At 45.5% G+C, this 11,645-nt stretch overlaps 1 protein-coding gene across 3 annotated transcripts in view; it reads right to left on the bottom strand.

Moving 5' to 3' along the window:
- Window positions 1-11,645, bottom strand: part of LOC138751994 (uncharacterized) — a 150,868-nt gene that overhangs the window by 96,131 nt on the left and 43,092 nt on the right. The window contains exons 7-8 of one of the 3 annotated variants that reach the window (XM_069915123.1): window positions 3,135-3,353; window positions 2,073-2,153 (exon numbers count right to left, since the gene is read on the bottom strand). In XM_069915123.1, the coding sequence (XP_069771224.1) occupies window positions 2,073-2,153; window positions 3,135-3,353 (300 nt within the window). Of the gene's footprint in view, window positions 1-2,072; window positions 3,354-11,645 lie in introns of all 3 variants that reach the window. The other 2 variants (XM_069915122.1, XM_069915124.1) reach the window with 2 other exon arrangements.

Raw genomic sequence — 11,645 nt, 5'->3', positions numbered from 1 at the left:
TAGCAGAAACTGGAGAAATTGATGTTAGAAGTTGGAGCGTGCCCAGATGGAATATTAGGTGTTGCTCCTCCAATTTACGGATGGCCTTGGTTTGACAGTGCATGAGGCTACAGGCAGGCATGTCAGCACGGGAGTGGGGCACAGGATTGAAATTGAAACAGTTGGCTACCAGGAGATCCTGGTCACTAACACGGACAGGGCAAAGGTGCTCAGGTTACTAACAGGAGCACTGGATGCACTAGATGACTCCCTCAGATACACAGGTTTCTCTAAGTTTCTCCAGCATTGAGTTTCGACACAAATAAAGTTTTGCTTCACTTGACAGGATTGTTTGGAGCCCCGAATGGTGGTGAGGGGGGGAGGAATGGCTGAAATGTGGCCACAGAAGATGGCAAAGGGGCGATTAATGGGGACGGATGTCACGGAGGGAGCGGTTCCTACAGAAGGCAGAGGGCAAGATGTGTCTGATGGTGGGATCACATGGTAGGAGGAGGAAATCACAGAGGATAATGAGTTGGATGCAGAGGCTGGAGGGGTGATGACAAGGGGTATCCTGTTTTCCGGGAAAATTCTGTTTTGTCAGATTGTATACGTAGTCAGATTATAATAAACTTGAAGGGGCTCTGGCAGAAATATTTAAAATATCCTTAGCCAAGGGTGCAGTGCCAGAGGATTGGATGGAGGGTAGTTCGCGTTGTTCCATTGTTTAAAAAAGGCTCCAAAAGTAACCCTGGAAATTATAGGCCAGTGAGCCTGACGTCAGTAGTAGGTAAATTATCTAAGAGATCAGATATACAATTATTTTGATAGCCAGAAACGAATTATGGATAGTTAACATGACTTTGTGCGTGGTAGGTCACATTGAACCAATCTTACAGAGTTTTTCGAGGAGATTACCAGATGAAGGAAAGGCTGTGGATGTTGTCTACATGGGCTTTAGTAAGGCATGGGATGTTAGTCAGGAAGGTTCAGATGCTTAGTATTTATGGTGAAGTAGTGAACTGGATTCGACAATGACTGGAAGGGAGAAGCCAGAGGGTAGTGGTGGGTGTTTGTTTCTCAGACTGGAGGCCTGTGACTAGATGGAATTTAATGTAGACAAGTGTGAGGTGTTGCACTTTGGAAGGACATACACGGTGAGGGCACTGAGGAGTGGGGTAGAACAGAGGGAATACAGATACATCATTCCCTGAAAATGGTGTCACAGGTAGACAGGGTTGTAAAGAGAGCTTTTGGCATCTTGGCCTTCATAAATCAAAGTATTGAGTACAGGAGTTGGGATGTTATGGTAAAGTTGTCTAAGACCTTGATGAGGCAAAATTTGGAGAATTGTGTACAGTTTTGGTCATTGAACTACTGGAAAGATATCAATAAGATAGAAAGAGTGCAGAGAAGATTTACTAGGATGTTGCCCGGACTTCAGGAACTGAGTTACAGGGAAAGGTTAAACAGGTTAGGACTTTATGCCCTGGAGCGTAGAATGATGGGAAGATCTGATAGAAAATTATGAGGGGTATAGACAGAGTAAATGTAGATAGGTTTTTTCCATCAAGAGTCGGAAATACAAACTAGAGGACATGGATTAAGAGTGAAAGGGGAAAAGTTTAAGGGGAACATGAGAGGGAACATGTTCACAAAGAGAGTAGTGGGGGTATGGAATGAGCTGCCAGCTGAAGTGGTGAATGTGGGCGGAATGTTACCATTTAAGAATTTGGACAGGTTCATGGATGGGAGAAGTATGGAGGGCTATGGACTGGGTGCAGGTCAATGGGACTAGGCAAAAAAAAATGGTTCGGCACAGACAAGAATGGCCAAAGGGGCCTGTTTCACTGCTGTCAAGTTCTATGGTTCTATGGAATGTGGACTTGAAGTCCAGATAATAGTGCGGCTGGAGCTGGGAGAGATTCGTGCGCAACCAGGAACAAGTGAGTGAGAAACAGAGAGAGATCAAAGCAGATCACAGAGGATCTCTGGATGGTATGGAATAGGGGAAGGGAAGTGCGAGTGGAAAGGTAAAATGTCGTCTGGGAACGAAGTCCGGTCACTGTGAAGGAGTCAGCCATTTCTCTTACCCCAAGGCTTGCAGGTTTCCATGCTCTTTTCTCCCTGGTGTTTTGGCAACAGAGACCTTTGTAGACCTTCAACAGTTCCTGCTGAGTGACATTTAGTTTTCACTATCGCTTCACTCCTGGAAGGAGTCCAGCTGGAGCAGGGATCACATTCACTCGGGGATGAGTCGAGTTGGGTTCGGGTGTCCCCATTGCCCTCCCCATGCCTGGGGTGGTGGCTCCCTTTGCTGAAATCCAAGTCTGACCCCAAAGATGAGACACCACAAATGCCGGAGGTGTAGTCCCGAGAACTCTTTTGGTCCAAGTTCCCCTTGGAATACAGGACCTGTTCCACTGCAGCTGTTGGCAATTTCACTTTATTGTCAAAACCACAGGAAAGGGGTTCATTCGGAATGTGAAAAGCCCGGGAATCTGAGTGAAATGGTGGATCCTGGGATATAACAGGTAAGCTTTGATCCCTAGTGTCAGAGAGAAGGCCAGACTCAGACTTGCACCTGGGCTGGGCAGAAGAGCTCTGAGTTGGCTGAGGATGAAGAGCTTCAGTGGGAGTGGAAGATGAATTCCTCAGGGCAGGAAATCTGACACTGGGATTTTCAAGGGGTGAAGGCATGTCATTCCATTCCAAGCTCCTCCAGGAGGTGGCATCTGGAGCAGTCTCTGGCAGTGAAGGGTTGTGGCTGGAAGAAGGGGGAGCCCGAGAGGGTGGGGAAAATCTGGTTGTAGGCGCAATAAGACCATTCCCAACACCAGAAGCAGGGGGAAGGCAGTCAAGTTGGGCCAAGGAGGAGGTGGCTCTTGACCATTGCCCACAGACATGTTCTCCAATCTCCCTGTCGCTCCCATTTTTCTCATTATTGGCCTTCAGCCTGAGTTTATTCTCCCTGTCAACTCTCTCACAACCCATGTAACCTACCCTGGTACCCGATTCACCAATGCCCCTGCTGATCGACAGCAAGAGGCTTGTACGGGCTGGCTGCTGACCCCCTGCCACGTTTGGACAATCAGGTGATGAAAGCCAGCCATGGGGGGAAATCGCCTTGGCAACCCCAGCATCAAGCCTGGTACCTTCCACCATTTGGTGAGTTGGCTGTTCGCTCATGGCAGGTCTTAGAGCACCCTGGGGATCTGTCAACACGGGGGACATGTCGCGGTGCTTGACCAGCATTTCAGGGCAATCCCTGGCCCGTGGCATGCCCATAGGCAGGAAAGGGTCAGGTGAACTACAGTCCACCCCATCAGCAAGACCACAGCCTTTCTCCGTCTTCACATCTTCTGCAAAGGGCACTGTGAAAAAATAAAAGGGAAAACAAGTTCAATGGGAATGAGAAGCGAAAATAAATCTGTGGATTTATTTTTGATTTTTTTTCAAAAATTATACATAGCAACATTCTAAATATACAATATTTTAAAATTTTTCTCACAAACACAACAAACAAAAACAAAACAGTCCCTCCTCCCTTCCATACGTAACAGATCCGTTCACCATCAGAGCTTATTAAGCATGTGGAGTACAGTTGGGGAAACTACGTTTTGTATGTATAATAGTTAGTTTTATACACTTTTTGATCTTTTTTATTACTGTATCTAGGCCCCTACGTGGTCCAGGTGTGGCTGCCAGACCTTTATAAAAGTCTCATATTTCTTTACGTTATATGTGATTTTTGTTTCCCCATAGGTTTACAGCTGTTCATTTCCACAGTCCATCGTGCTATGAGAAGGGAGTCGGACTTCCACGTGATCGTGATACATTTATTTTTGCTACCGCCAGTGCTATTTTTATAAATGAGATTTGATATTTGGTCAATTTGTTATTTCCTTAAAATTACCTGGTAGATAAAGCTCCAGGTCGCCCGTGAAGGCCACTCCTGTTATCCTGGGTAATTTTTCTGCGATTTCTTGCCAAAATGGCCTCACTTTCACGCACGACCACGTGGCATTGAGAAAAGTTCCTGTCTCAGACCCACATCTGAAACACATCTCTGAAATTTCGACTTTTGATCTGTGTAACTTTTATACAGATATAATTGGTGTAAAAAAATTATACTGAACCAGTCCATGTCTGGCATTTATAATTGAAGTCATGGTGTCCTTACACCAATCTGACCAGCTTCTTTCTGAAATCACCGCACCCAAGTCCGACTCCCATCTTTCTTGAAATAAAAACTGAATGTGAAAATGATCAGGTTGGGCAGTATCTGTGGAGAAATAATGTTTCTGCTCCATCTTTTAGAAAAGCTGGAAAACAAATGAATCTTAAGTTGTAGAGAAGGCAAGGAATGGGAGGAGGTGGAGAGAGTGGAGAGCACCAAGTTCCTTGGAATTCACTAAACTAGTGACCTATCGTGGGCACACAACGTCTCCTCACTCGTCAGGAAGCTGAAACAGCGACTACACTTCCTGAGAAGACTGAGGCGGACAAGGCTACCAACTACCATCTATAGGATCTCTATAGAGAGCGTCCTGGCCAGTTGCATCACAGTGTGGTACGGTTGCTGTAGAGTATTTGGTCGGAGGTCACAGGCCGTGCTGCCCAATTTATACCATTACCAGCTCCCATTTTAGTAAAATAGGGATAATATAGACAGGAGGGACTGAATGGTTACAGTTAACATTTGACATTTCTCACAAGTCACAGTCCAGTGATAATTCAAGACATTGGAGAAACTGAGGGAAGGTTTGTCACAGTCAGTTCCTGAATACAATACTTTTGCAAAGACATTGTGATTTTGCAAGGGAGAACCATCCTGACACTGGAGAGGAAACAGGTCTTTGAAAGCAGCTCTTGTGGACAGCCATTTTGGTAGAACTCAGAGGGAAGCGTACTCTGTGAATGACTGGGCCTTTTCGGTGCATTGACCTGTGCCAGGAGGGTCTTTTTGGGAAGCAAAGGGGTTCATTTTGATGGTGACCAACAGGGGTTGGAGAGACGGCTTCATTATAAGTGTGATTAGCAGTGAAGGTCACTTGGAGACACCGGTCCCAGGGTCTTGGAAGCTTCGTGCAGGCCGCCCCGTTCGAGTCTTGCCTACAAAAGGACCAGGAGCGTTATGACCACAGCACATGTGGATGGACATTTCTTTGAAGGCAAACGCAAGAATTCATGAGGTCTGTAGCAGCCACAACTCCAGTTTTCCCATCAGTTCATCATTAATTCTGGGCGTTGTTAATATAAGTCATGATAATGTCAACTACTTTGTAAACGTGTAAGAATACACCTTTCTCACAGTAGTATTTGTAGTGTAATTGTAGTGCATCACTGTGGGGCCTATATATATATATGTGTGTGTGTGTGTGTGTGTGTGTGTGTGTGAACAGTTTCCTGAGATGGTGGAAGGCATCAGTAAGTAAACTCTCTTTGGTTATTTGCATCTTGCATCTCTAGTTATTAAAGAAGCCTCCCAAGTAACACAGAGACATAACAGGCATCAAATTACAAAGGCCTATGCTTCAACACTGAACTTTCTAGATTTTGGCCTGGACTGTAATGGTTTGGGTCTATATCACACACATACTAGACACCTGCGCATAGTTGGGAATGGATTGAGTGTTCAGGATAGTTTAAGAATAAAAAATAAAATTAGTGTTTTAAAATTAAACAGCCTGGCTCAGAGCCAATTGCTTTCATTGCACAGTTCATAATCCAATTAACCTACACCTCCGCTACGTTTCGAACGGTGGGAGGAAACGAAAGACCCTGGTGAAAACCCATGCAGGCACAGGAGAACATACAAACTCTTTACAGAGAGTATGGGATTTTAACCCTGATTCTGATCACTGATGTCGTAAAGGCATTGCGCTAACTACCTCGCCAACATCCCACCCCAAAATGTGCTTTGTCTGGTTGTGTGTCTGCACGTTTTGCACTGAGGACCGGAGAACCCTGATTCCTGGAATGAAGGGATCAGCATATAAGGAACCTTTGACGGCTCTTGGAGTTCAGAAGAATGAGGAGGGTCCTCACAATAAGTATTTTTAAGGCCTGGATAGAGTAGATGAGGCAAAGTTGTTTCCCATGGTAGGGGAGTCAAGCACAAGAGGACACAACTTCAGGATATTGAAAAGTGTCCATTTAAAACAGAGAGGCAGAGGAATTTCTTAGCCAGAGAGTGGTGAACCTCTGGAATTTGCTACTAAGGGTGGCTATGGAGGCCAGGTTGTTGATGTATTTAGGTGTCTGAATAGTGAGGGTATCAAAGGTTATGGGGAGAAGGCAGAGGAGTGGGGCTGTGGAAAAATGGATCAGCTCATGATGGAATGGCAGGGCAGACTCGATGGGCTGAATGGCTCCTATATCTTTCAGACTTATCTGCTGTTTGGTAGATCACGGAAAAGTTGAGGGAGATGATGAGTGATTAGTCAGAGACCTTCCCCTCTCTCCTCACCCAGCCATCCCTCCTCCCTTTGATCACTGCTGTCCCCCCCTCCCTTCTCCACCTATCACCTCCTGCCTTTGAGACCAGACCTCCCCCCACTCTTGTTCGGACGTCTGCCAACATTTTTTCATACCCTGATGAAGGGCCCAGACCAAAACCCATCAGTTATATATCTTTACCTTTGCTACATAAAGGACACTGTTTGACCTGCTGAGTTTCTCCAGTGTTGTGTTTTTACAGTCGATATGGTTTTGCCAAGGGCAGAGTCTATCCGACCAGTTTAAATAAATACTTTGAAGAGGTAATAGTGTATCATTTAGAGCAGTGTAACAAATTAGATTTACATGGAATTTTGCAAGGCCCTCTGATAAAAGTCCCACACTGAGGTACAGGACAAGATGGCAAACTGGATCCAAAACCTGGCTTTGCAAGAGGAGACAAGAAGGTGATGGTAGTTTTTCCAATTGGATGCCTGTGTCTTGTGGGGGTCCACAAGTATTGGTGCTGGTGCCTGGACCTTTTGCCACATTTTTTGGACATGGATGTACGAGGCATAATCAATGGAGTGGAGCTGTTGACAGCATGGAGAGAGGTCTTAGGCTGCAAAGTGATTCTGATGTGTTGGTGAAATGGGCTGGGAAATGGTAGGTGTAGCTTGATCCAGACAAATGTGAAGTGATATATATTTGAAGTAAATCTATCTATACAGCATGGGAACAGGCCATTTCAGCCCATGATTCAGTGCTACTCAATTACACCCAATTGACCTACAACCCCTCCCCACCCACCCCGGGAAAGAAAAATCAGACAGACATGGGGGAGAACATACAAACTCCTTATAGAGAGTGTGGGATTCCATCCTCGGTCCCCATTATTGACGCTCTAACAGCTTTGCGCTAACTGCCATGCCATACTAATGAGGCTAGGATGTACATTAAGAAACGGTATCGTGAACCCCGCACACAGCATCTTTCAGCTGCTCTCGGTGGGGAAGAGATCCAGGAGGATCAGAGCCAGCCCCGCCAGGCTGAGGAACAGCTTCTTCCCGCGGGCAGTGAGAACGACCAAGGGAACTGCTCACACGAAACTCATTTTCATGAAACAATAATTTGTTTATTTTTCTGTACATATGAATACTTGTCCTGCATATGTATTGGTATTATCCAGCATCTACCAATCCCCATACAAGCCAGATACCAAAGGTTTTTAACTGTATATAGACTTTGTCAAGGTCCCGCATGCAAGTTAGTCTGAATCAGATGAGAGCTAATTGGATTCATAACTGGATTTGTGGAAGGAATCAAAGGGTAGTTGTGGAAGGTTGCTTTTCTGATTGGAGGTGTGTTAACAGTGGTGTGCCGCATGGGTCAGTGCTGGGTCCACTGCTGCTTTCATCGATATTAATGATTTTGATGTCAATGTAGTGAATACAACTAGAAAATGTGCAGAAAACGCCAATATAGTAGACCCTGAGGGCCGAAATCTACATTTACAACAGGATCTAGATCAGTTGGGAAGGTGGACCAAGGAGTGGCCAATAGAATTTAACTCTGACAAGTGTGAGATGCTGCACTTTGATAAGTCAAACCACAGTAGGACTTGCACAGTCAGTGGAAGGGCCTAAAGAGAGTTGTAGAACAGTCAGAGCTCGGGATACAGGTGCATAGTCCCATGAAACTGGCAACTCTGGTGGAAAGGGAGGTGAAGAAGGTGTTTGGCATGCAAGCTTTTGTTAGGTGGGTTATTGAGTACTAAAATTTGGACTTCATTTTATCAAGGCGTACTGCGTTGGTGAGACCACACTTTGCAGTTCTGGTCACCCAGCTATAAATTTAAATTTTAACTTTTTAAAAATAAAAAAACATACAGGCTATTTCAGCCCATGAGTCCATGCCACCCAATTAACCTACACCAACAGTGGGAAGAAACTAGAGCCCCCAGGGAAAAAACCCCCGCAGACACGAGGAGAACGTACAAACTCCTTACAGACAGTCCAGGATTCGAACCCCGGTCCTGATTGCTGGCGCTTTAAAGGCGTTGCACTAACCATTACACCAACCGTGCTGCTGTAGGAAGGATATTAATAAGTTGGAAGGGTACCTATGAGATCCACCAGGATGTTGCTGGGTCTGGAGGGCTTGAATTGTAGGGAAAGATTGGATAGGCTGGGTCTTTAGGGCGAAGTAGGCTGATTTTATGGAGGTTTATAAAATTATGAAGGGCATGGATAAAATGAATGCTCACAATCTCTTCCCACTAGAGCCAGAGGGTGAGGGGAGAGATTGAAGAGGGATGTGCGAGGAAACATTTTCACTCAGATGATGATCTGTATCTGGAACAAGCCGCCACAGGAGGCTATAGAAGTGGTAGAACACTAGTTTATTGTGCACTTGGACCAATACGCGCACAGAAAGGGCTGAAACGGGTATTGTTCAAATCAAGGCCAACAGGACTTACCCAGAATGCTAAATGCGTCAGAATGGACAAGAAGGGCCAAAGGGTCTATTCCATGCTGCCTGACTCTAAATGTCCAGATGCCTCGTAAATGTTATTACTGTTCCTGCCTCCATCTCCTCTGGCAACTCATTCCAGATAGCAACTGCTGTGTGAAAAATGCACCCCACAGATTCCTCTTAAATCTCCTCTCTCACCTTAAATCTTCAAATGTCCTTTCTCTCTACTTCATCCTAGTTTTAGAAACAGCTATCCTCGAATAACTTTCAATATCTCATGTTACCTCTCAGCTTCTTTTGCTCCAGCGAAAACAGACCCACTTTATCCAATCTCCAATTTCATAATCTCCCCAAGTCCCGATATTTAATTATATAGTCTTAGGGAGTATTGAGGAACAGAGGAGTCTTTGAGTACTCGTACATAATCTTTGAAGGCGGCAACACAGGGATGGAACGTGATACTGGATACTAGCCTACATTCGTTGGGGTATTAAATACAGAAGTAGGAAAATTATAAAACCTTGATCAGACCTTAACAGGAGTACTGAATGGAGTTCTACATTTACAACAGGATGTCTATTCAGAGAATGAGATGCTGTTTTCTGAGCTTACGCCAAGCTCCATTAGGACTGAGTAAGGAGTCAAAGGTGGTGAGGTCAGCTTCGAGACAGCAAGAGATAGTTCTGGTACCATTACTGTCCATTATACATTGGATATGACAGTAGATATGATTGAAACAAGAAAGGCTGCAGACTCTGTGATTATAGTTAATACATAAAAGTGCTGGAGAAGCTCAGCAGACCGCCCCCCCCCCCCCCCCACCACCCCCCACATCCATAGGAGGCAGAGATATTACATAACTGATGTTCAGGCTTAAGCTCTTCATCAAGGTACGAGCAGAGAACAGGTAGGTGTCTGAATAAAAATGCGGAGGGAGGAAGGAAAGAAAGGGCAGGTGGAGGAGCACAGGCCAACAGCCAAGAGGTCATAGCGGTACATCAATAAGAGGGCAGAAGAGAAAAGCTGAGAATTGATTGGGGGAGGAAGTAGCTCTGTGAATACAGAGCTGGTCGTGGGAAGAGGGATAGGGAAAGAGAGAGAGACAGAGGCAGAATTAGAGAAAAGAATACATAGGGATTGGGAAAGGGAGAGACGGGGTGTGGGTGGGGGAACGGAAACGTAGAGAAATCAATTTTAATGTCAACTGGTTGGAGGATGCCCAGACGGAATATAAAGTGTTCCTCTGTTTTGCAAGTGCATGAGACCATGAACAGACATGTTGGCATGGTAATGGGGAGAGGAATTGAAATGGGTGGCCACTGGAAAATTCCTGCTATTGAAGAGGATAGAATGAAGGTGTTCAATGAGGTAATCTCCCGGTCTGCGTCCAGTCTCTCCGATGTAGAGGAGGCCACACAGAAGGACCAGATGCAGAAGAGATGACCCCTGCAGATTCAGAAGTGTTGCTTCACTGGGAAGGACTGGTGTCTGAAATTACGGAGGAGGGTATGTTGGATGCAGAGGCTGGTGGAGCAGTGGGTGAGGACAAGGGAAATCTTGTTAATGTGTCTAGGGGTGGAGGGAGCCAGGGCAGATGCACAGGAAAAGGTGGATAGAGAAGTAAGGGCTGAGTTGATGGTAGTGGAGGGGAAGCCATGCTGTATGAAGGAGAAGGACATCGCGGATGTTTGTTGAAAGTAAGACAAATAGTCTCAGAGTACAGAATGGTATTCATCAATTGGTAAAATGGGCTGAGCAAAAATAATGCTGATAAGTTAAAACTGGAGCAACACACAAAACACTGGAGGCAACGTCCATGGAAGGCAACAGTCCATCAACTTCTTGGACTGAATTCCTCGACTGTCTATTGCCTTCCACAGGTTCTGCCTTATCCACTGAGTTCCTCCACCATTTTACATGTGGCTCCAGAGATCCAGCAAGTTTCTTGTTTGCCCCCCCCACCCCGAAATCAGAAATGATGCAATTTTTGAGGATTTGCACAAGATGTGGTGGGGCCGAGGGAGCACTGAGGATCCTGGATAAAGCCTTCATTACTCAAGAAACTGAATACAAGAATGTGGGGCTTCCTGGTCCATCTTCACACACAAAAAAACATTGCTTAGGCCCCAGCTAGTCTATGGTGTGCAGTTGTAGTCACCACTGACCAGCAAGGATAGGACTACCCAGGAGAGGCTGTAGAGCAAATTCACATGACATTACCTAGGATGAAGAACTCTAGCTACAGTCCACAGGACCATAAAAGAATCAGAGAGGATCAGTGGGGCCTCCCTTCTTCCCTTCCCACCCCCAATCAATGGGATTTACTGGGATCGTTGTTTAAAGAGGGCTCACAAAATCAGGGAGGACCCCTACCATCCCGCACGCTACATCTTCCACTTACTCCTGTCGGAAAAGAGATACAGGATTATCAGGGATGAGGAACAACTTCTTCCCACAGACAGTACTGAATGACTGCCGAATCAACTCTCCATGCCTCTACTATTTATTATTTTAATATATGTACATATGTACTCGAGTATCTGCATCATTTGTCTGTATGTGTGTTCTGCACCGTGGACCGGAGAATGCTGTTCCATCAAGTTGTACTGGTCGATGTTAATCCCATTCAGTTGCAGGGTGCTCAGATGGAAAATGAGGTGGTATTCTTCTAATTCGCAGGTGGTTTCAGTCTGGCAGTATATGAGACCACAGACAGACATGTCAGTAAGGGAATGGGATGGGGAATTGAA

This window comes from Narcine bancroftii, chromosome 1 (genome assembly GCF_036971445.1).
Source record: "Narcine bancroftii isolate sNarBan1 chromosome 1, sNarBan1.hap1, whole genome shotgun sequence".
NCBI classification, from domain to species: domain Eukaryota; kingdom Metazoa; phylum Chordata; class Chondrichthyes; order Torpediniformes; family Narcinidae; genus Narcine; species Narcine bancroftii.
This window is presented reverse-complemented; position numbering and strand designations above follow the sequence as displayed.